The 25143-nt window shown below is 52.4% G+C and overlaps 1 protein-coding gene across 1 annotated transcript in view; it reads left to right on the forward strand.

Moving 5' to 3' along the window:
• Positions 1-25143, forward strand: part of ACTN2 (actinin alpha 2) — a 61553-nt gene that overhangs the window by 29343 nt on the left and 7067 nt on the right. Inside the window, exons 5-16 of the mRNA XM_072971042.1 lie at positions 1093-1180; positions 2929-3007; positions 5564-5645; positions 8717-8802; positions 10327-10419; positions 12157-12387; positions 14539-14686; positions 16098-16248; positions 18879-18987; positions 20413-20553; positions 22454-22636; positions 24887-25021. Of these exons, the coding sequence (XP_072827143.1) occupies positions 1093-1180; positions 2929-3007; positions 5564-5645; positions 8717-8802; positions 10327-10419; positions 12157-12387; positions 14539-14686; positions 16098-16248; positions 18879-18987; positions 20413-20553; positions 22454-22636; positions 24887-25021 (1526 nt within the window). The remainder of the gene's footprint in view (positions 1-1092; positions 1181-2928; positions 3008-5563; positions 5646-8716; positions 8803-10326; positions 10420-12156; positions 12388-14538; positions 14687-16097; positions 16249-18878; positions 18988-20412; positions 20554-22453; positions 22637-24886; positions 25022-25143) is intronic.

Genomic DNA, 25143 nt, shown 5'->3' on the forward strand with positions numbered 1-25143 from the left:
GCGTGGGGGGGGAGGTACTGAGCAAGGCCCGTGGAGCCTCTTCCTGTAAGAGCACTGATTCATCATGGGGACCCCACCCTCATGACCTCATCTAACCCCGACTGCCTCCCAAAGCCCCACCTCTAGATGCCATCACACTGGGGGTTCAGACTTCAACCTGTGAATTTGAGGGGGACACAGACACTCAGGCCACAGCGGAAATGCAGGAGATTTGCTGGGGAAGTGCTTGTGGAGGAGAAGGAGGGGGAGCTGGAGATGGCCGAGACCTCAGGCCCTTGGCCTGGCTGAGACCCACACTGGAGCCGGGCAGGGGCGGACTTGGGAAAGCGGGATCTTGTTGTGCAGTGCGGCCTTGGGCAGGGTCAGCCAGGCGGTGCGGGGTCCTCCAGCCCCGGTTGCTCCCAGAGGAGGCCCTCGTGCATCAGGAATGGCCCTGCTCCAGGGCCCCTCCCTTGCTCAGTCTTTGGCTGGAGCAGCCCTGAAGAAGTCTGGCCCCTGGGGACCGAGGGGTGGACTCAGACTGTGGCAGCTGGCACATGCGTTCTGCCCTGTGCCCCCAGCAGCGGGACATCTGAGCAGCATGTCTCCACAGCTGCCACGGTGGGAGGGTTGGTTTTTATTAACTTGGTCAGAACCCGAGTGGCCAAACTTGGAATTTGCCCATAAAAGCCATTAAATATTTTAAAATCATGGGGTAAGGGAACACATTTCAGACATAGTGGCCTCTGTGAATTCCGTTTACCTAAGAATATCAATTGTGAGGGAGATAAACGGCAGGCTAGTTAAGTCATGAATCACACACTTAAAAGATTTCTTCGGGATGTCAAGTCACCAGTGCTCCTGCAGTCTGGTTTTGCATTTATTGTACCATCCAGTGTGGCTGCTCCTGTTTGTCCTGTTTAAGTCCCTCCAAGTGTCATCGGAGTCGGGCTGGGAGCGCCTTCCAGCGCTCATCCTCTTGCAGAGACTTGACAAGAGGTGGTGCCTTTGGCGTTTGGCCCCTGCTGGGGGCGTCTCTTTAGAAAGAGACTAGAATTTGGGTGCATGCAGTGGTTTCACCGTGGACACTTCTGTTCTTGGCTGTCACTGCAGAAACCTCCGCCAAAGAAGGTCTGCTGCTTTGGTGCCAAAGGAAGACGGCTCCTTACAGAAACGTGAACATCCAGAACTTCCACACGAGGTGAGCGTCCAGGGCCCGGCCCCTGGGCTCTGTCTGCAGGCTGGGGTGGCAGGAGGAGCAGCGCTCACTTCCCCCAGCGTTTCCTCTCCCGTGTGTGGGGCGTCTGCTGTACGGAGGAGAACTCAGGCTCCAGAATGGTGGGCGCTCAGGGACTCTCCTGGGAGGCCTTGGTTAAGGTCGGGAGGCGGGCGCTGCTGTGAGCCAGCATCGTGCAGGGGCGCGGCCGGCTGGCTTGTCAGCGACCAGCAGAGCCCGGAGCAGAGTCTGCGTGTCCCCGTGGCGTAGCCCCAGCCGGATCCCTCTGCTCTGCCGTGCACGCAGGATTCTTCCCCCGTCAGCTTCGTCTGCTGGCGTGGGGGAGAAGCAGGAAGATCGTGTTTGAAAAGCCGCAGGGAACTGGTCAGGGAAATCCGAGGCTAATCTGAGAGCGTAGTTTGGTCACTAGCTCAGTCTTCCTTTTTGTGCAGACCTTTCGTCACTTGTTTCTGCCTTTGTGTGGTGGGTAACCCGTGACTGTAAATGGGTCCCCAGGCCCCAAAGGTGATTAGAGACACGAAAGGAGCCCCCAGGACAGGTGGGGGAGGTTCGTCTGGGAGACGAGTACTGAGCCAGGCCACAAGCGTCCAGAGGTGGCGGGCACCTCCCCTGTCCCTGCCACACGCCGTCCAGGAGGGCAGGAGCCGGAAGGGCGGGGCTGGCAGGTCATCACAGAGGTCCCAGACGCCTCCCACCCACATTTTCCTCCCCTGGCCCAGGATTAGCCTGAGCACTTCAGCCGCGTGGCTCCAGGGGTTTTCTTCCTCCCCGACCCTCTGAGGCCCAGAACGCCCGCTCCTAGTTTTCAGTGAACCCGTGGCTCAGCCCAGGCGAGCTCGGAGTCTGAGTACAGGGGGGGTCCAGGAACGGTTAGTGCTGGTGTCTCTAGGGAAACAGACTGAAATTCAGAGCCTCCCTGCTGAGTCCCTCAGCTGCTTACTCCTCTTTGCCTTAAGAAAGTACAAAAACGAAAAAACAAAAAACCTGGGACGGAGGTGGAGGCGGTATAGCTGAGTGGTAAAGTGCATGCCCAGCAAGCATGAGGTCCTGGGTTCAATCCCCAGCACCTCCACTGAGGAAAAAACTAACCCCCCCCAAACATACAGGGCCATATGTCAATTATTGTATCTCAGTAAAACTGGAAGAAAAAAGTGATTTAAAAAGCCAAGGAATCTTACGAAGAGAATTGGAGGAGTACCTGGAGGGCCGAGTGCACTACGGAGTGTATCGTGGGGGAAAGTGGGCATTTCAGAGTCCACGCCCTCGTGTCTGTACGGGCCGACTCAGGGCAGGTCTGCGATGGAGACTCGGAGGAGACAGAGGAAGAAGCCAGGCGGGAGGGGAGGGAGGGCAGGAGAGGGGCGTCTCCCCTGTGGGCACTGCCAGCTCTCCCAGCACAGGGCCGCCGGGCGCTGGGGAGGAGGCCCGGCAACCTGGGCCTGAGCTGTAGGTGGAAAGGAGACATCAGGGGGCCGAGGTCCTCAGCAGACCCCGGGGGAAGACGAGTGCTCTGGGCAGGGGCCTCCGTGTCACCAGGTGGGGTGGGGAGGGGTGGGAGGGGAGGTCCCCAGGGCCTTCTGTGCACTAAGTCAGACAGAAGGGAGGAAGGGGCCGCGCGTCCCCAGCTCCAGCCGGCATCTGACTGGGAGCAGCCCCTCCCTGCTGCGTCCTCTGCATTGACCCGTGTTCCTGTTCTCCCTGACCTTGTGCAGCTGGAAGGACGGCCTCGGACTCTGTGCGCTCATCCACAGGCACCGGCCTGACCTCATTGACTACTCAAAGCTGAACAAGGTCATTCCGGGGGCTGGCGGGCTGTGTCCGCATGTGGTCCTGAGAGTGAACGCATGAGCACCGAGCTCACGCCAGCACCCCCACTAGCCCTGCACGTGGTGTGGGTGGGAGGGTGGCCGGGAGAGTACTCACCTGCTGTAATGAGGGCTGGACAGGCCGCAAGCCAAGTCACCCGTGCACCCGAATTAGGACATGTTTGTTGCGGGGGAGGGTATAGCTCAGGGGTAGAGCATGTGCTTAGCTTGCACGAGGTCCTGGGTTCAATCCCCAGCACCTCCACTAGAAGATTAAAAAAAGCTAAATAAAAACCTAATGACCCCTCCCTCAAAAAAGTAGTTTACAAATGCTATCTGTGATGGAAAAAAGAAATTCTTGCCCCTTTGGAGTCTTGCGGTGGATGCTCCGCCTGCCTTAGAAGCAACGCTGTGGGAAGCAGTGTCCCCTGGGACCGCTCCTGCGCGGCAGTCAGGCTGCTGGTGTTCCTCGCTGGCCGTGTGCCTCGTGTTGCGGGGTCTGGTGTGGATCCGGGGCTGCTGCATGCTGCCCTCACTGTGTGGCACGGGGGTGCTTGAAAGAGCGTCCTGGCTTTTGCCCCCTTTGCAGTTGGCGCGTGCCCACCGCCCCGCGCCCGGCCTGTCTCCACTGCCTGCGGGCTAGCGCGTGCAGAGCGTGCTTGTGTCCTGAAGACGAGTTCCGGCGGAGGGCGCCTGAGAGGACGCGGCTACCGGGGTTCCCTCAGCTTCCCAGAGCCTGTGTTCTTACCCCTGGGTTTTCTGGAAGTGTTTCAGACAGAGAGAGAATGTCTCGTTTTTTTTTCCCATTAATCTATCTCATTTGGAAAAGGAGGGGATTGTCCTGGACAGACCTAGTTTTGTGAGCAGTTTATAATGGTCAGTTTTATTACAAAGGTCAGCAGACCTGTGGTAATTGGCCACCTAAGACGGGTGAAAAAAAAGGAGCCGTTAATACTTCTATGGGCCTAGATTAGACACTGGCAGTAAAAAAGTACATGTGTCTATTACACATGTATATATGTGTTAACATGTGTTACATATACACGATATTACATACATTAACATTTTATATACGTACATTAATATTAACACATACATTAATGTGTTATGTGCACACATATGTATATTGTACACACATTCATTCAGTCTTCATGATGCCCAGTAAAATATACGATACAGTTACCTAGAAAGTAGGCAGCATTATTGTCCCAGTTTTTACAGAGGAAGAAAGTGAGGAATTCAGTAATCTGCCCAGGGTCACGTGCCCAGAGCGGAGCCAAGAAAACACTTTATTGCCACATTTTATGTCCTTAAGTTACAGTGTCTGAGGGAGATAGCTTTCACAACGTCTCAGAATCATTGCTCTGCTTTTAATGCTGAAGTTTTTTTTTAATACGTTCAGAACAAAAGGCAAGCAACTTTTGCCCAGTTCTTTGGCTTTGTAAACATTTGTGTAAAATTCGCAGGTGAGACTGCCTTTCTGATATGGCTGCTTGTAATGAAGTGATTATAGACTTTGTTAAAACAACATGTAGTTGGAAAAGTGTTTTGCCTGAAATGATTGTTTCCTCTGTGAGGCCGGGGAGCTGGCTTTGGTTTCTTCACGGAGCACTGAATGTTTCTGAGGCCTGCATGTTTTAAATGTTTCACAGTATTTGAAATAATTGTGCTTGTTGCAAAGCATTGCGGTTTCTAAAATGTTTAAATGGCTTTGATGTTAAAATTCACTACAGTCATCCCCGGACTAACGCTACTTTTCATTTTTATTTTTCTATCTTACATGTACCCCCATCCCATTTCAGATTCACAAGACAATCTCTTTAGTAGACCCAAACGAGAAACGCTAAATATACACCTCTAGTTAAATTTATTTTTTAATGTTATGTATATATTTAACCAGTTTTGACAGTGGAAGATAAAAGTAATCGTAAGAACAAAGATTTCATCACCATTTTTATTTAGTTTCAAGTTTTTGTAATTTCTTCTAGTCTTTGACATCCTAGAAACGTTAACTTTTGCTCTTTTTAACCATCTTGTAACATGCTCTAGTGATCTGAAAGTTTCACCAAAGCAAGCGGAAAGCTGCCTGCCTCTCTTCCCCCCTTCGCCTTTCTTACATGTAAAAGGAGGCTGTTGGACTGAGTATTCCCTGTGGTCCCCTCCCTCAACTGGAAAACATGGTATCACGCTTCCTTCTGGAATCATGTAAATTTTTTTCTCAAGAGTTGAAGATAAGCCCTGAGGCTCCCAGGGCGTGCTTTCGCATCCGCGAGGAGGCCTCTGACAACCTCCCTCCTCGCCGCCATGTCTGTCCCCAACCCTTTCACACACACTCTGTGAAGTGCTGTCTGCATGGCTTGTGGGTTTCCTGTCATTTCTGATGCTTCTCTAAACGTTTGAAGTGTTGGGGAAAAGACGAGACGGAGAATCTTTTATACTATGATGGGAAGGCCTCCTCCCCGAAATGAGGTACATAAAACACGCTCCTAAGTCTTGTCCAAGAAAAAATCTTAAAACCCCGGTTATGCTGTCTTTCCTGCAGGATGACCCAATAGGAAATATCAACCTGGCCATGGAGATTGCTGAGAAGCACCTGGATATCCCCAAAATGCTGGATGCTGAAGGTAAGACGGAAGCTGTGTCTGCTGACTTACAGAAGGTCCACAGGCTACCTGTGTGACAGCCACGCACGGAGATTTTTAAAATTTATAGCCACGTAGGATCCCTGAGAAGTTTCTGTCATCGGCCTCATGAATATTAGAGAATTTCATGTGTAGCTTGTTGAGAACTATTTTTCAGGATCCTGCTCCCAGTCACACCAGCAAAACTAGTGAAAGGATTTGGTTAAGAGGTTTGGGGCAAAGAAATGGGGTGCTCTGCTTTGTGGTTTTCAATGAAAAGCTTCCTATTTTACTTTAAACAACATAAGTCTTTTCTTTTTTTTACCATGTAGAAATTTACCAAATAAATCTTTCTATGAAGGGCTTCTTAAGATTCCACAAGGAGTAAAATCTTTCTTTTTTTTTAGATGAAGTAAAGTTGATTTACAATGTTGTTAATTTCTGGTGTGCAGCACAGTGATTCATTTACACACACATATATAGATTCCTTTTCACATTCCTTTTTTTTTCTTTTTTTGTGGGGGGGGGGTAATTGGGTTTATTTATTTATTTTTAATGGAGGTGCTGGGAATTGAACCCAGGACCTTGTGTGTGCTAAGCACGTGCTCTACTACTGAGCTACACCCTCCCCTACTTTTCATATTCTTTTTCATTACTTTCCTTCTAACTAGAAGTTACAGAATTTGGAACATTCGGCCATCAGTCACATTTATTTTTAATTAGTTGAAATTAACTGTAGTTTAGTTAGACCTGCAAGAACCTGGAAATATTTTGTGGTTTCATACTACTTGTGCCAGGGCGGTTTCAGTACCTTCCCTACCCTTTGTCTGGGATGAGATGGTGTGAGTTTGTCCCTGGCACACGGTTGGCAGCTCGGATACCTGCGGACGGTCCCCTCACTTCACTGCTGTCTGGAGTCACTTCTCCCTCTGCAGACTCACTGAGGACCTGCTGGGAGCCAGCCCAGGGGCTGGGGACTTCGGGGAGGTTGGGGGGTGATGAGAGGTAGAAGGTAGGCCCTGCCCTCGGGGAGCTCACAGCCCTGAGTCTCTTGTTAATATTATCATCCTCCAGTGGTTCATTGCTTCTACTAATCAGCATTGTTGGGGAGAAACGAAGAACTTGATGGTACTCGGCTGTCAGCCTTCTGTTCCTCCTCCTTTTTGGTGACTGCAGTATGGCTGCCCTAACAAATTACCACCAAGTAGGCGGCTTGAAACAACAGAGGCTTGTCCTCTGACAGTCCGTGCACTGTGACTCTGACATCAAGGTGTTGGCAGGGCCGTGCTCCCCCTGACGTCTGCAGAGGAGGGACTTGCCTTGCTTCTTTGGCTTCTAGAAGCCCCAGGTGTTCTTTGGCTTGTGGTAGCTTCACTCCAATCTCTGCTGTGTTGTCACATGGCCTTCCCCTCTGTGTCTGTCTCTGCGTCCTTTTCCCTCTCTTTGCAAGGACGCACGTATTAGTGGATCAAAGGCACAGCTTGCCCAGCAGGACGTCATGTTAACGCGAGCACGTCTGCAGGGCCCTGCTTCCAAGTCAGGTCGCGTCCGCAGGGACCGGGAGGTAGGACTCCGCCTGTCGTTCTGGGGGACAGGATGCCGCCCAGTCAGGGACCCTTCAGTCAGAACTCCCGGTCTGCCCATTTGTGCACCCAGCCATCTTACCAGATGGGCGTTGCTGGGTGCTAACACTTGAATACACTTCTCAGGATCTACATACGGTTCTTCAAAAACTCTTCAGCAGGGAGAAAGGCAATAACGCGAAGAACAGAGAAAAAATTCCTTTTCCTCTTTGTCCATCTGTCCTCTCTAAGCCAAGGGTACATGTGTGCACTCTGCCCTTTGACCTTTGCGCACGACAGAGAACTAGGCAGAGTTCACCATCTGAGTTAACAGCTGGGACACTGAAGAGAGGAGAAAACAGGCGACATTTAGTAAATTCATTTCCAGTTTGTCCAGGCCTCCCTGATTTACTGCAGTCGAGGGTGAGCGCTCCAGCAGGTTAACGGGTCTCCCCTGCGTCTGTGCATCCTGGTCCGGCTGGCCGTCCTTCCTGTGCATCCTCCAAGGCTGGCCGGCTGTGTCTGCTCTCCGTTCCTCTCCTCCTCCCTCATGACACACCCTAGTCCACCCTTACTTGTCTTTCTCTTTCCTTTTTAATGGTTCACAAAAAGTTTTGCTTGCTGTGTTCTTCTCTTTGTAATTCCTGTGAGTGTCCCCTGGAGAAGACGTACGACCTTGCTGGACGTGGGTGTGGGGCGCGCTGCGCTGCCACTCACGCCCCAGCGGGTGACCCGTGTTAATTACGTGCTGTGTCCGCACGCCCCACCCCCACAGCCTCACACCAAGCGTTCTTGCCTCTGCGGCTTTCACTGGGGTGTCCTGCCCCGTCTCCTCCCCTCAGACCACTGACGCCCTCAGCCAGCCCCCCGGCCCCCCGCTGCTGTCGCCCTTACTTCCCGTCACTTGTGATGGTCTCTGGACCCCAAATGGGGATTTTCAAGTGGCTCGTTGGGCTCCTCTGACCTGTTCCCTGTAGTAACAGCTGGTGGGAGTCTTACCTGCCTTCCATGCTTTCAAAAGGTTATGGGAGTTTCTGTCTGCTCTCCTCCGCACACCTTTCTTGTGATGAGTGCCAGCGGTAGGTCTGTGTGGACTCAGAGACGGGACCTCTGTTGGGCCCTGGGCCCTCCGGGTGTCCCTCTCAGGACAGGGGTCTCTGGGCACGTGCTGTCATGGGCGTCTTGCAGAATCCTGGGCATGGACGCAGCGCACTCGCTGGCTCCCAAGCGTGTCCGTCCTGCGCAGCGTCCCTGAGGTTCAGGGTCGGGCCAGGGACGCGCGGGGGCCGGGAGGGTGGCTCGGGTGGCCATCTTGCAGAATCCTGGGCGTGGACGCAGCGCACTCGCTGGCTCCCAAGCGTGTCCATCCTGCGCAGCGTCCCTGAGGTTCAGGGTCGGGCCAGGGACGCGCGGGGGCCGGGAGGGTTGCTCGGGTGGCCGTCCCTGTGTTCACGCTGGTCTCTGCTCTTCCTGTGCGTGCGTCTGTCGTCCTGTTGTCCTTGCCTCCCTCAGACATCGTGAACACCCCGAAGCCCGACGAAAGAGCCATCATGACCTACGTGTCCTGCTTCTACCACGCCTTCGCGGGCGCGGAGCAGGTACCCGCCCGCCCGCCCACGGGCCGCACCGCCCCGGTGCATGGGTTCCAGCTGTGCGTGTGTGAGTGTGCGCTTCACGTCTTACCTTGGGCTCTTCTCAGTGTGTCCTGATGACCTAATACAGCAAGTTCTAAACCGAGGATACTTTTTTCTTAAAAGCTTTAACCTAGTCCCTGAAGTGTTGTTCCCTCTCTGTCCTTCTAAGATCTTGCTCTCATTTCATTAGTCAATTGTGGGAAACATTTGTGCTTTAGGGAAAAGCAAGGGTCATGAAAACTGAGCCACACTGGCTGCGTGGTAAAGGGGGGCTTCAACAGGGAGGAATGGACCCCTTTCTGCTTCCCCTCTGCCTGGAGAGTGTCTTCCCCGTTCAGTGGTTTGTCAAACACCTTGCAGGACTAATTTTACTTTACCTGAAATAGTGAAAGGATAGCAGTGCTAAAACCTCAGGAAAAACATTCACATTCCTGGAGGCAGCCCGAGGGACGCTGTGGGTGGGTGTCCCCTGCTCTCCCCACAGCCACCTGCCTCTGCCTCCTGCCCCTTCCTGGATCCAGATCCTGGCTAGACTGGGGTGGACAGGGGTGTGTATGACTTCTGTGATCTCTCTTTTGTTTTAATTTTTCTTTTGGTGGGGGGACGTAATTTGGTTTTATTTATTTAATGGAGGGACTGCGGATTGAACCCAGGACCCCATGCATGCTAAGCACATGCTCTACCACTGAGCTGTGCCCTCCCCCTCCCCCACCGATTTCCGTGATCTCTTTAAGGCCATCACCAGAAGGTGGTGATAACCGGAAATCAGCTGGTCTTAGGGCTTCCGAGGCGAGGCTCTGGGCCAGGCTGCAGGCTGGACAGGCAGGTTGCCCCTCTCTTGGTTGGCCTTGTGGTCGTGATTTAAGGCGCTGCGCTGCTCCCGGCCCAAAGCCCCCTCCACAACATGATGATAGACGATTATTGATACCACAGCAACGACTCATGTGGGTTAAAAAAGTTTTAAGCGAATTCTGCTCCGTGGAAAGACCCCGCCGAGCACGCCCTGCGTCTCCATTTCAGGAGAGGGTCCTTCCGTGAGCTCAGTGCGGTTATGGATACCTTTGGGACCCAGCCCTTTTGGCTTTGATGTCCCAAGGCTAAAGCTGTTCAGAGCTCTCTCCCTGACGTCCTGGGGTCAGGAGAGCTCAGGCTGGTTGTTCAGGGACTGGAGATTTTGCTTCCTCGACCCCCAGATTCCCGCTACTAACCTGCTCGATGTTTCATGACGCGTGCATTTTTGACTAACGCTGTCTCCCGTTATCCCTGCAGTAGACTCAGCCTGCCGTGTGAGTCTGTGTGAAAACTGTGCCCGAGGTGTGAGCTGACCCATCGTGTGCCCCCGCCACGCGCTCGTCTTGTCCGCCCAAACCTGGAATCCGCACCCCGTCCAGCCCGCCGTCCCCGCATCGCCCCGCGCCCCGCCGCACCCGCCGTGTGTCTGCCCGTCCTGGCGACAGAGCCGCCCTGTTTACCTATTGTGTTTTACAGGCTGAGACAGCGGCTAACAGGATATGTAAGGTTCTTGCTGTCAATCAAGAGAATGAGAGGCTGATGGAAGAATATGAGAGGCTAGCGAGTGAGGTAAAGGAAATGGGTCCCGCAGTCCTGTCCATCCCCACCCCGGGGGCGAGGCCCAGAGAGTGCCCACGGATGTCAGTGTGTTTTTTTACCTTTGCATTCGTCGTCTCAGATGGAACAAAAGTAGGAAAGTGCACTTAGAGCTCAGGGGACCATGACTGTTGGCACAAATGTAGTCCCTGTGGTCTCTCTGCCCACGGCGAGGCGCAGAGGTAGTCTGCGTGTTTTAACAAGTAGGACGTGATTCCATTCTCAGCTCTGCGCCTCCGGGGTCGGGCTCCCCTAGAGGACATCGCATTCCTTGTTTCTTTTTTCCTGCTTCACTGGCTACTGACATCACATGGGGTTCGCCCCACATTCAGAATCCCGGCTCCACGCCGTGACCCAGCCTCAAAGGAGCTTGTCTGGACTGTACTGAGACGTGGCTCCGCCCTGCGTGTGTCTGTAAATATCTAGGGGGACCTACAGGGAAGACAGAGCCCTCCGTCCCAGATAGCTGAGTGTCAGTCTCCAGGATGCCTTTCTGCAGCACTTCAGCCCGATTCTTGGGCCGACGAGCACTTCCACGTGGCTCTTCCTTTTGTTCTCCCGCGAACACAAATAGAAGCCATCTCGTCCCTGCCACTGCACCACCCGCGCTCCCCATGCCGGGTGTGGGCTGAGCGGCGGCCAGGCCACCTCCTCTCTGGGCTGAGGTTCGTCACAGCGACAAAGCCAGAGACCAAGGCGTCCTCTGCCTTAATTCAGCTGACCTTTGGCCTGTGCCGGGCACAGTATCAGGGCCCTTGGCGTAAATTCCCCAAGACATGGTGGATGTTAGTCCAATCTAATGATAACGTTTGTATTTGCTGCTGCTGGGGGGAGGTTTTGTCTGGCAGCCGGTGACCGACATCAGGGTTGAAGGATGTCCAGGACCCAGGACAGTCGGTCCTCAGTAATTGCAGCCCTCCTTTTCTTACTTGGTCCTCATTTATCCTCCTCACACCCTAAGACTGTGCAGGGCACTTGTCAGACCTCGGCAGTAATTCAGGAGAAGGCGGTCACTGCGTCCTCAGACATCACTCCCATGTTCACTTTTTTTTAATGGCGGTCCTGGGGATTGAACCGAGGACCTCGTGCACGCTAAGCACGCGCTCTACCACTGAGCTACACCCTCCCCCTGCCATTGTCACTTTCATCATGCGGCTTTCGTCATGCTAGCTATTCAGTTAAAATATACTTTGGCCTTGAGCCTGTCCCAGATTTAACAATACTTTGGTCTAGTAAGTAGAGGCACTCACTAGATTTGAGCTTATTTAAAATAGAAATGCCCTTTAAATTAAACCCATTTTTTCCCCAATTTTTTTTTAACACCACATTTCCGCCATGTCAGGTTTTGGTTTTTGTTTTTTCATTTGAAAGCTCCATCCAGCATGTGTCTGCTAATGTCTGGTCCCTGAGTTCCCTGTAAATGTCCCATTTTTTGTAAAACATGACTCGTGCTGACTCTGAGTCCTCGGCCAGTGCGTGGTGCCCTGGGGTGATGGCGAGGGGCCCTGGGTGGACGCTGGGATTTCTGTTGGAGCCGCAGTGCCTGGAGGGGCCTCTCCGCTCCTTTCTGTCGGGGCTGTTTCAGTCACACGTCTGTGATTTTAGGAACATTCGGTCCCCCTGTTACAAACTGTTAGTTGCCTGTTTTCTAACAGCAGGGAGGTTCCTGGTGTTTTCAGCCCTTTGCGTGTGTATGTGTCTTGTGAGCAGCTCCTGGAATGGATTCGGCGCACGATCCCCTGGCTGGAGAACCGGACCCCTGAGAAGACCATGCAGGCCATGCAGAAGAAGCTGGAGGACTTCCGGGATTACCGTCGGAAGCACAAGCCACCCAAGGTGCAGGAGAAGTGCCAGCTGGAGATCAACTTCAACACCCTGCAGACCAAGCTGCGGATCAGCAACCGGCCGGCCTTCATGCCCTCCGAGGGCAAGATGGTGTCGGTGAGTCAAGGCCCTCCCCTACAGGCCGCTGAGACGGGGGCATCGGCTGCTCTCTTCAGTTCCTGGATATAGTTTTGGCCCTGCGGCCGCTCCATGCTGGACATTCTCCCTGCCTTCCTGCAGTTCTTGACTCCTCCCTGCTGCTGCTGGGGTCCCCGCCCAGGGCAGACCCCTCGCAGACACTGGCGACAAGTGGTCCCTGGGCTCCTCCCCGCCTCCCTGCCTGGCCACGCCCTCCCCTGCCAGCCAGACAGCCTTGAGATGGGCACCAGATCATGTGCCCTCTGTCCCCGTCTCACCTTCTCCAGGCTTAGTCCTGCCTCCATCTCCCTCTTGGCACCATCAGTTTCTCCTGCTCTGCTGAATCCTTCACAGCCACACAGGAAGCGCTCTGGAATCTGCCAGACGAAAATTAAACCCTTCTGTGGCTCCGCGTCTCCCTGGAGCAGCAGCTGCCCTCTCTCCCACCTCCCTCTGCAGGAGAGTGTCTAGGGAGACTTCTTCACGGTGCTGGTGCTCAGGTCCTCCCGTTCCTTGACCCCTTTCAACCCTCAGCCTGCCGTACTTCGGCTGCTGCCCCCGCCCGTGCTGACTGGTCTGGTCAGAGTCAACGGCGTCCGAGCGGACAGCCCAGTGGCCATTTTGATCTTCATGTCCTCTGCAGCTGTAACCATTGCCTCCTTTCTGAAACCCCTTCCACTTTCGGACTCAGCTGTGTTCCTTCCTCCTGACTCACGAGTCCTTCCAGTCGCTGCTCAGAGCTTTGCCGCCCCTGCCCCGGCTGCGGTGGCTGGTTCCTGGGCTAGTGCTGGCCCGCCTCTCTGGCTCCACACCTGCCGGTGATCCCGCCTAGCCTGTGGCTTTAATCACCAGCTGTAACACCAGCATCTCCCACATTTTACGTCTCAAGCTCTGATTTCTCCTCCCCGTGCTGGGATCACACACCTGCGTGAATGTCTCCAAAGCACATCAGACCTCATGAATCCAAGTGTCTTCCTGCACTGACCTCGGGCTTAGTAAACAGCATTGCCCCCCCCAGTTACCAAAGCCCCAAACCCAGGTGTCACTGCCGATCCTCCCTTCCTGTCCAGGTCCTCGGCCAGTCCCACTGGCTCCACGTCCAGATTACATTTTAAGTCTGAACCCTTCCCTCCACCTCGTCTGCCCTCGCCTGTGCTCAGCCACTGTTCCCTCCTCTAGCCCTGCAGTAATTCTCTTCCTCGCTCTTCTGGTTCTTTCTCCCCCAAATTCATTCTCTTACACCAGCTGCCATCATCTTTTGAAAACATAAATCCATGTGTCCCCCTTCTTCTTAAAACCCTCCAGCGACTTCCCAGAAGACTTAGAAGAAGATCCAGGTTTGTTATCCAGGATCAGATATGATCTGACCCCACCCCCACCTTGGGGACCACACCCCGGCCACTCTGCCCCTCACCCAAGGCACAGCGGTACTGCCCCCTGTGGTCCTGCCCCTCCACAGGCCTGTCCCCCGCTTCATCACGTCCCTGGCTGCTTCTGTCCCCGAGGTCTCGGCTCAGATGCCACCTCCTCAGAGGGTCTCCTGGTCACCTGCCTGAAGGAACCGTTCCCCCTGGGCTGTCAGCATCACTGAACCCTGGTTTGTGTCTCCTCTGCAGGCATCGCTATCGGAAGCAGTACTCACACTGGTGGTTCAGTTCCTTGTTGTCATCTTTCTCCCCCAGCAGTGGTGAGAGCCACATGGGCAGGGAACTTGCCAGGCGTGGTCCTCTCGTGTATAAAACCTCTCACTGTGCCTGGCACCTGCGTGATGCCCAGGAGGCAGCTGGCCGGCTGGGTGATGGAGCCCGGTCGCCGAGCAGGAGTCACTTTGGGGCTTCGTCTCACATAGCCAGGACACCAGGGCCCTGTTAGCCTGTGTCCACATCTGGGGCAGCACCCAGTGTCTGTTAGCTGATGAGAATGACTGTTTGTTTTCAAAGGGCCTGGTGAACATGAAGACGTTTAGGAACCAAACAGTTGGCTGGGCATTTGGGGCAGGTGAGGGGCTCAGGGGGCAAGGGAAGGACCAGAAAACACAAAGGGCAGTGCTGTCAGACGTACTGGAGATCTGTAGAGCAGGCCCGGAGGCCAGAGCGTGACACTGCCCTTCCCCCACCCCCCCCATCTCAGGACATCGCGGGCGCCTGGCAGAGGCTGGAACAGGCAGAGAAGGGTTACGAGGAGTGGCTGCTGAATGAGATTCGGAGGCTGGAGCGTGTGGAGCACCTGGCAGAGAAGTTCAGGCAGAAGGCGTCCACGCACGAGACCTGGGCTTACGGTGAGCTGGCGAAATGCGGTGGGGCTCTCAGAAGATCCGAGCTGTGCTGCGGACAGAGCCGCGGTGTGCGGCGAGCACCCTCCCAGGCACCTGTGACCCCCCCCCATCTGCTGACACTAGCTTCTGCCAATAGAATACTTATTAAACGCCACAAAGCAACATAATTTCCCAGTTAAGAAAATCTGCTTGTTGGGGGAGGGTACAGCTCATTGGCAGGGCGTGTGCTTAGCACGCACGAAGTCCTGGGTTCAATCCCCAGCACCTGCATTAACAAATCCGTAAGGAAATCTAATTACGCTCCCCAAAGGAACAAAAAGAAGACGGATGTGAGATACTGTTTTCCGTAGTCTTAACACCTTTATTTCACGAGCTCCATTTCCTTTCAGGCCTTGCAGACAAGCCTGTTACCATGGTCATAATATCTTTTTGGCTGTCTGCTGTCTGCTGAGCTTGGAAGCACAGAACCTTCTCCTCATCACGAGGAAATCTATTTGAGGAAGGCCAGGGAGGTTCCCCCGTCCTGTGGGTTCCTCTTGCTGCTTGATAGTTGGTGTCCCACAGCAAGAGGGTCACAGGCACGGACGTGCGGCTGGACAGGCCGGCGTCCAGCTCTGGCACGTCCCAGCTGTGTGCCGTGGACACGTTCTAACCCCTCGGGGCCTCAGGGTCCCCTTCAAGCTGGAGCGACAGGCACACCTCCCTCACAGCGTTTTGATGAAGGTTTAATGAGTTCACATTTATAAAGCAGCATTTATATTGGTACCTGGCACAACGGAAGAGCTGTGTTGTCATCATTACATATGTGAGCATTTGCTTTGCACTTACAGCTTTATAGAATTAAATTTTTAAGGGTCATCACCAGGGAATAAACATGGGCCCAGTGAGAACCACAGCAGTTGCTTGATTTAAGAAACATTTATGGGGAAATAGGTGGAGGTTCAGAGAGGAAAATTTCTTATATTATTAGGGGGGAAAAACTCCCACAGGCTGCATTTAACCACAGGGGAAAAAAAGCTTTCAAGCAAAGAGAATTGGGAGAAAGGGTGAATCTTCGGGCAAAGAGAGTACACGTGTTTTATGTAATAATCACAGGTGATTCCTGTGAGCTAGTAATTACTAACTGAGCATCACACAGGAAGGTCAGACACATGTTTCTCAGGCTTGTTTAGAATGTGCTCATCAGCCTGCTTTCACCCTGCATGTGTAGACATGCGCTTTCAGAATCCAGAGGGATCGGGGTCACATCAGCAGGGGGCAGCCGGCACCCCAGGCGAAGTACAGCCCCTGCCACCCATCCTCCTCTCCCCTCCTCTTGGTCCTTAGGCGTCTTCGAGGTCCTCAGGGACTTGGCGGGCACGGAGAGGCTGATGGGGGAGCGGGCACTCACGCTCTCCCACCACCACTTTTGCAGGCAAAGAGCAGATCTTGCTGCAGAAGGATTACGAATCGGCGTCCCTGACCGAGGTCCGGGCTCTGCTGCGGAAACACGAGGCGTTCGAGAGCGACCTGGCAGCGCACCAGGACCGTGTGGAGCAGATCGCGGCCATCGCGCAGGAACTCAAGTACGTGCGGCCGGCCGAGGTGCAGCCCTGGGGCTGAGCCAGGGCTCTGGGAGCACCCCCAGGGAGGGGTGGCGAGGGGGGCTGCCTGTCCTGCCAGATCCTAAGTTTAGAGCCCAGCCAGAGGGCCCTGCGGAGGAATGTGGCCTGCTTCCACGTTGGGCCTTGGGTTGTGGCTGGACCCTTGTCCAGAGCATCCCAGCCCCAGCACGGCAGCTCCGTTTCCGGGATGATGAGAAATTGGCCAGAGGGCAGGAGAGGCGGCAGCACCCAGGCCTGGGGTGGGAGATGGGACCGGGCTGCCGGCCAGAAGCTGAAACCAAGATCCCTCTCTTGAAGACACATTCAGGCCCCACTTCCATTATCATCAAAAGTGCTGTTTCACTTTCCTGCTCTTTATTTTATGGGAGGCGCTGGCATGAGCTTGAGCCCAGGCTGGTTTAAGCCTGAGAGGACGTTGCCGGTCCCAGCAGGTGCAGGTGCTGCCGCTGGCTGTGGCCGCCCCGGGGAGAGGGGCCTCCCTGCAGAGTTCCTGCGCCTTTTTATCCTTATTTTTTTTTAAGACCGTCGCTTCCTTTTGGTAAATGCCGATTGTCATGCCCTCCTCCTTTATCCCTCATCATAAGCACTGGCACATCTGCTCAGGCGTAGAGCCTGTCACACAACGACTCGAAGAAAACCAGCCATAATGTTTATTTTGAGATGTTACCTTTTAAAACTCCCGTGTTCCTCATTTTTGACGAGAGGAAACTTGTTAAGAGGCTCTTACTCAGCCTTGCCCAGTATATAAATTCCTAGTTCTCTGTGGTCTCCGTACCCGGTTCCTTCCCTGTCTGCGTGGCCTTCTCACTTCTGCTTCTTGAGTGTCGGGTGTTTGCCTGCTTGTGACGAATTACTCACAAGCAAAATAAGGGGATGAAAAGGAACTCAAGTGATTTAGTGCTCCATCGTAGCTCCCGTGGTAACTTGGAGTGGTTTTAAGTGTTGTCCATAAAATTTAAGTAATAATTTTATATAATTATTACTCCTGGGAAACCCCAATGCTTATTTCTTCTCATCGTCAAAAGAGGAACCATATACAGAATTTAAACCTGTATGCATCTTACTGTTAGTATTAATCCCTTTTTCCCTTTTCTGAAATAACAAATCAGTGTTTGTGCAGAAGTACAAAAAAAATAGTATGCACAGTTAGGCAAACCCGATCTCCTTGAAAGCAGGTGTGTGCAGAGCTGTGACCTGTCTGAGTTAGGGGGACGAGGGAGAGATGTGCGCCCTCAAGAAACCACGGAGAGATGCCCTGAGGTCTCCGTCGTGGGTCAGCGGGAGGGTCCCTCGGTCTGTGTCTGAAATCTTTCCGCTCTTTAATGACAGTTGCATTTTGAAGAGCCACAGCCTTTTCACTTTGCATTCAAGGCTGTGCAAACTGCTGGTGTGTTTTGGTTTGGTGTTTTGGTCATAATAATAAGCATAGAATCTTAGTCCATCTCAGTTAGCGAGGGGTGTGTGTGTGTGTGTGTGTGTGTGTAGAAAACTGTTCTGAAAGGCTGGACGGGATCTGGTTAGTGACAGAGAGCCTCTTACCCCCTGAAAAGACCCTCGGATCACGGCCCTGTGCCTCTCCTGGATTCAGTAACAGACACAGGAACGTTCAATAAGGACAAGTTAACATTATTCAAGAAAAAAAAAAGGTCCGAGTAATAGACAGCTGTTGCCTTAGAGTCGAAAGAGAAATAAACTCAGGCTTTAGGGACATGGACTGGGTAGGACGGAAAGGAACTTCTTGAAAGTTGCCTCACCTTGGACTGTTTTGGTAGGAGACGTCTCCTGAGGATGTCTTTATACCTCCCTGAGTCTTGCTTTCATCTTAACTAACAGGGCGGTTAAACTCTGCCCATGAGTCAGACTTTTTACCCCCTGGGTTAACCTTCTAGTTGAGGATCTGCTGGAACGGTAAGTTCAGAGGACTTCACCCCCAAAGGCCCCATCGGGATGTGCAGAGGGACTGCCGAGTGAGAAGTCCTTCTGTCCCCTGTCAGCCAGGTGCACAAGACGAGTCACAGCCTCTTTGTCGGGAGGGGAAGGGCTCCGGTCTGCCGGGCTTCAGAAGCCCCTCGGGTGCTAGCGGGAGACCCAGCGCCCCTCCTGGCCACGGCGCCCCGTCCAGCAGCCCAGTGCCCTCTGAGAGGAGCCAAGGACACAATGGGGTGCAAGCTGATACCGCGCTCCCCCGTGACTCACTTGATGTTCTGGTCACTGTGGCTTCAGCACGGCCCCCAGGACTGTCCTCCAGGTCAGACGCCCGGTTTCACTTACAGATACATCACCACTTAAAAATAATGGTCCTGGGGGCCTGGCCAAGAAAACGAAGGGAGAAAAAAGTTCATCTGAGGCATCGGGGAGACAGCGTTCCTCTGTGTTTAGAAGTCTCTTGGCCTGCCAGACTTTTACTAACCCTTCTCGTGATCGATCAGAGGACAGAGATCACCGCTGCGATGGTGACGATGAACAGAATCCCGAAATGCCCTGCTCGTTCCCAGTCAGATCTTTCAAAACGATTGTCTGTTTAATCTGAGTGCAGGTCCCCTTTTCTTCCCGTCATCTGGGAAAGTGACTCTTTCTTTCCCCTCTGACAGTGAGCTGGACTATCACGATGCCGTGAACATCAACGATCGCTGCCAGAAAATCTGCGACCAGTGGGACCGGCTGGGGACCCTCACCCAGAAGAGGCGAGAGGCCCTGGAGGTGCGTCTCCAAGACGGTGGACGGGAAACCTTCTGATGGAGGCTCTTTAAGTCACTGTTACTAACTTTGTTTTTCTGTGGCCTTGTGTGTGTAACACAAAACGGACTGTCTAGTGAAGGGGTCGCAGGAGGAGGAGGGGAAGCTGGCGGTTTTACGCTGTGATTTATCCACACGGAAGTTGTTTTCTTTTGAAGGGGGAGCGGTAATTAGCTTTATTCTTAATTTATTTCATGGAGGTGCTGGGGATTGAACCCAGGACCTCGTGCATGCTAAGCACGTACTCTACCACTGAGCTGTACCCACTCCCCCATTCATATGGCACTGACGTGTACTTTTTAATTAAAAAAACCCCTGAAATCCAGGAGTAATGAGATTATGGTATAAACCCACTTTGTATTAAGTAGTCATCACAGTGAATTTCCAGAAGACCGTATATGAGAGGGGATAGAGCCACGGCTGGGTCGGGAAATCGGGAGGAACTGAGGCTGAGATGTGCCAAGGGAAAACGGTGACTCACGTCGAAGTCAGGAGAAATGGACGTGGAACAGAATCAGGTTGGGTTTGGCCTCATTCAGGTGTAAGACATGGATAAGCAGCAGGAAGCGGCTGGTTTTTTAGCTGAACCGAGTTGTCTCTCACCATGGAAGACTCAGGCGATGCGATGGGAGGAAGCAGTTAGCGATGTCCTGAGTCTTTTCACTCTGCTGCCTCCTGGATGCCAACCAGCTGTTAGCATGTTCGCCTAAAGAAAAACATCAAGAGAAAGGAAGGGCCAGGCACGGACCAGAGAGCTCAGATACTTAGAGCCGGAGGAAAAACTGAATCTAATTCTGAAGACCCCTAGATCCCGATGCTTTCCCGCCTGCCTCCCACCACCTGCCGTAGGGGAGAAGCATGGTGTCCCTCTCGGTGGTTCGGGGCCTCGAGCTTCCATGTGCCCAGAAAGACGCAGAGGATCTCGTGTTAGATCGTGAGTGAGGATTTGAGAACATTACATGGTAGTTCTCCTGTCTTCTCTAGGTAGGTGACTTTTGGGAAAGGCACACTGTGGGTTAGAAAATGAGGCAAGTACCCTGGGTTTTGTGTTGTGATGTGATTAGGGAATCAGGTCCTCCGGCTTGTAAAGTGCCGCTTTAGCCGAAGGAAGCTACTCTGTGGGTTCTCAGTGTTCAGAAAAGTAGCCTGTGGTAGAGTATTCTGAGTGTGACTCTGGATGTTGCTAAATCCAGCTCTGATTCAGAGGCACGCTGGAGACCTGCAGGGCTCGCCCCGTCACTGGAACATCGGCTAGTCTCTTGTAGTCACAGGCTGATGATGAGCAAATGCTGGCTGCTCGTTTCCTGCTCTGGAATGCAGCCTTACACTTCCAGAGAATTGGTCAGTTAATCTGTGGTAACGCTTGCTTCTATTTTAATTCATCTTCAGAGAACTGAGAAGTTGCTGGAAACCATCGATCAGCTTCACCTGGAGTTTGCCAAGAGAGCTGCTCCTTTCAACAACTGGATGGAAGGGGCCATGGAGGACCTGCAGGACATGTTCATCGTGCACAGCATCGAGGAGATCCAGGTACCTGGACCCCACTCCGCGCTCCCACTCTACTGGGAATGAACTGTAACTTTCTGTTATTTTTTTTTTTGGAGGGAAGTGATTAGGTTGATTGATTGCTTGCTTGATTGATTTAAATGGAGGTACTGGAGATTGAACCCAGGACCTCATGCATGCTTAGCACATGCTCTGCCTCTGAGCTGTGTCCTCCCGCCTTCAATCGTAATTTTAAAAACTTAGAGTTCTCTTTTTGTTTTGTTGTTTTCCTTTTTCTGTATTTTTTTCCCACTAAGAAAAATACGGCTTGAAAGCGCAAATTACCCTTTGACTTTTAGCTTAAAAGCACGTAGATGACTCTTTGCTGCAGCTAAATTAGCATCAGTTAGATAACGGAGAGGCCGTGTAAAAGCTCCTGGTGAAACAGTGTGGACTCATGGACAAAGTGCACACGCAGGCTCACGGAGTTACTCCCAAGGAGAGAGGAGCTTCCTGGCTTCTGAGCTGACTGCTTCGCAAATGTCTGCATACTCCTATTCATTAAGATCTATAGAGTTTTGCCAGGTCATAAGAAATCACGAAACAGTACCTTCTGCCTCCCACAGCCCCAAATGTTCTGCTTTTGATTTCTTCTGGAGTCTCAAAGTTGTAACTAAGACTTCTAAGGGATCATGATAGGGAGGAGGCAGTTTATTTAGAGACCACTTTACAGTGAATTTGATGTGTAGCAGAACATAAAGAGAAAACACTTCTAACTTCTTTTTTCTGTGAAATAGAGAGGTCATCAAACAGAACCCAGGTAGAAAGGAAGTCCTGACGGTTGGGACTGAACCCACACCTTCCTGCCAAGGAGCAGTCTGGGAGGGCTTGCCCCTGGGGGTGAGGGGAAAGGCAGTGCCTTGCTGAACGCTGGCTTCGCCTTCTGAAAGAGGCTGTGTTCCTTGCATGCACTCTTCAGCACAGGTTAGCAACCTGAAATCGCTTGTTTTTGGAATAAGGGAGACCTCTACTGGAAGCCATACCTGAGGCACAAACTAGTTCGTTTAGGGGAAAGGTGCGCTGGCAGCATTAGCCTCGCACTGGAAGGTGGTCTGCACTTACGAGCTGAGCTTAAGGGCTGCTGGCTTACAGGTTAAGGCCAACAGGTAGGGTTGGTTTTTTTTTAATTAAAAAAAAGTTTTTTGGGGGGGAGGTAATTAGCTTTTTTTTTATTTAAAAAGTTGGGGGGGTAGGTAATTAGGTTTTATTTATTTATCTTTGATGGGGGTACTGGGGATGGAACCCAGGACCTCATGCATGTTATGCACACACATTGCCACTGAACTCTACCCTCCCCACCCCGCAGGGTTGTTAAGTGGAGGTTTTATAAAGCCTTAGGGCAGGGGGCTGGTTTCCTGGACTTTTCTTTTGGAGGAGGAAGGGTGTACGCCTGAGTGGTCTTTAGGTCCCAAGGCAGCGAACGTTAGGTTCTTTTGTTGGACTACAAAGGTAGACCTGGTTGTCAGAAAGGGCGGCTAAGTTGTTTTCTATGTCAGTTGAGCAAAACAATGAAAGCAAATGTGATTTTTTTTTTAAACATTTTTTTCTCTCCCCTCCCCTAGAGGGGGTAGGTAATTAGGTTGGTTGGTTTGTTTATTCATCCGTTCATTCATTCATTTATTTAATGGAGGCACTGGCGATTGAACCCAGGACCTCATGCATGCCAAGCACACCCTCTACCGCTGAGCTGCACCCTCCCCCTCTTTTCTCCGTTATTCGGGACCTGGACTTTTGTGTACCGAGTAGCTTTTCTGAGCCATCCAGAATGTTTCCCACCAGAGACACCCGCAGTGGTAAAGTCACTTACACGGATGCGGGAGGGAGCGGCAAGCCTGCAAAATTCACACCGAGCTGAGCCGGGTTTTCTCCCCTCTGTCCCGGTTAGAGCTTGATTACTGCGCATGAGCAGTTCAAGGCCACGCTGCCGGAGGCGGACGGGGAGCGGCAGTCCATCATGGCCATCCAGAACGAGGTGGAGAAGGTGATCCAGAGCTACAACATCAGGATCAGCTCCAGCAACCCCTACAGCACTGTCACCATGGACGAGCTGCGGGCCAAGTGGGACAAGGTGGGCGACGGAGGGTGGGGCAGGCACTCCTGAAGCCGGGGTGAGCCCCCAGGGGACTGCAGACCGCCTGATGCTGCATCGTGACCAGGGTTCCCACTCACCCCGAATTTGACAGGCGTGTTTAGAAGCTAAACCGAAGCACATTAAAAATTTTAACTGTTTACTTGAACAAAAAGCAACTTGAATCAGGCTGCCTCCAATCTAGCAGATAGAAAGGGGCTCTGAGGAGCAGGACACAATGAAAGACTTTTACAGGCAGAAGTTATAGGAAGGGGAAAAAGGAAGCTACAGTGGGGAAAAACCATTGGGCTGGTTATGGCAAAGTTACTTGGCTTCCGGGGACGGTAGGGGCCTCTTGGGCAGACGTCCTCAGTAGTGCTCACCAGGCGGGTCCTGGCCCACTGGTTTAAGATTCCATTTCTGGGAGAGTGGAAATTAATTAAGTCAAGTCTCAGCCTGGCGGTGCGGGGCTTAGCATAAGTGACTCTGTTTGGGGGCCTATTGTCTTGTTTTGATCAGATGAAGTAGGCTGTTCTCTTAAATACCGTTCAGCAGCTTCTGTGTTTCGTTAGGAAAGAAAGCAGAAAGGATTCTCCTTCAGGAAAACCTTGCCAGTGTTGGCAAACTCAGCGCAGGTTATGATACTAATCCCATAAGGCAAACTATTTTTAAAACCCCAACTGGAAATGTGGAATCAGTCTACTGCTAGGACGTCATTAAAGAATGTTTAGAAAGTGGGCTAGATGTGTCCCAAGTGTGTGAGTTTTAAGTGTGGAAGAATCACTTAGACAACGCTCAGCTGGGGAACTAAAGCACCTCCTGCTAGCTTGCTGCCTCTTACATTTTGGGAAACTATCTACAGACTTAATTATAGTGAAAATGGGATCGTTTGAGCCTTTTTGTCTCAGTCTTCAATTGATTTTCATGGTTTCAGTTGCAGCGTGCCATCTCAGTAGGTGGCTATGAGTCTTTAAGGAGTAAGTCCACCATGTGGATTTGAGGTGACCTGCTATAAAAGCAGACACGCAACGGTTGTGATGTTATAAACGATGCAAAAGAGGCGGAAAAAAACAAGTATGGGAAAGAGAGTGTTCATCTCGAGAGACAGTAGTTAATTATTGTATTTGAGCTTAAAATGAGCTCCGGTCTTCTGACAGCCAGAAGGAAACATGTTGAGCCGAGCAGTTTCCTTGAAAAAAAAAGGGAAATAATGTCGTTCCTTAAAGTGAGATAAACTTTTCTACCATCACTAAGTTACAGAGCAATTTTGCCAGAGGGATTTTTGTAAAAGGGACAGTGAATAACAGTGTCTCTAGCAGCAGTTTTGCAGAAGACACACAAAAGACTTCTGAAATGGCTCTTTTGTCTGTGGATTCAAAGAGAACTGAGGCATGGCATTAAAATGTTAATCACATTCACACGTGTACGTAAGGATGAAATGGAGAAGATAAATATAGGGTGGTCCAGCGTCACACAGGAGTGAGTTCATGGACCTAGCAGTTAAGCTCTCAATTCTCTGTGTCGTGGATCCCTTTGGCAGTCTCGGGAAGCCTGTGGATCCCTTCTGATAATGACGTGTAAATTCATAAAAAATATTTAAGGTTACAAATCAAAATTATATTAAAATAGTTATAAAATATATTTTTTCAAAGGTGGGATACAGTAATGTATGTGCTTCTTTACTGACACATTTTATTATTATTTTTTTAAATGGAGGTACTGGAGATTGAACCCAGGACCTTGCGCATGCTAAGCACGTACTCTACTGCTGAGCTATACGCTCCCCAGCCAAGATCCAACAGCATGGCTAGTAGTTCTGAGCAGTGATGAGCATACACGGTATTTTGGGAGGCAGGTGATAACTGATGTTCTATGAGACTGTCTGTGACGTCTACTGTGATAAAGTCACAGGTGGATTTGCTGCCCAGGCTCATAATTGAAGGAAATGCTAACTTTCCGTTAGAGGTGATGAAAACAGAGATGGACGCAGCCCCCATGGGCTCAGTGCTGCAGGCCCAGAGCCCCTGGCCGGGGAGTGGTCAGTGTGCCTCGTGCAGACACACCCAGACTTCCAGCAGGCGCGGGTGGCACTGGGCGGCAGTCGGGGCTAGACCGCGCTCTCCCTTTAGGCCCTACAGTAGGGGCTCCCGCTCCCCTCCCCTCCCCTCTCGCCCCTGGGACTATCACCGCAGGTCAGGGCACCCCTCTGGGACCAGCCGGCTCTGACGTGCGGCCCTCGCACCCTGGCAGGTGAAGCAGCTCGTGCCCATCAGGGATCAGTCGCTGCAGGAGGAGCTGGCCCGCCAGCACACCAATGAGCGTCTGCGGCGCCAGTTCGCCGCCCAGGCCAATGCCATCGGGCCCTGGATCCAGAACAAGATGGAGGTGAGTCGGTGCCCTTCGGAGGGTGTGTGGCAGCCGCCTGGCCTCCCGCAGCCCGTGAGCCCAGGAGCGTTAGTGCCGAGCGTGGGCGCACGTGCGCTAAGGACAGACAAGGCTGTTCTTGC

Source organism: Vicugna pacos, chromosome 11 (genome assembly GCF_048564905.1).
Source record: "Vicugna pacos chromosome 11, VicPac4, whole genome shotgun sequence".
Lineage (NCBI taxonomy): Eukaryota > Metazoa > Chordata > Mammalia > Artiodactyla > Camelidae > Vicugna > Vicugna pacos.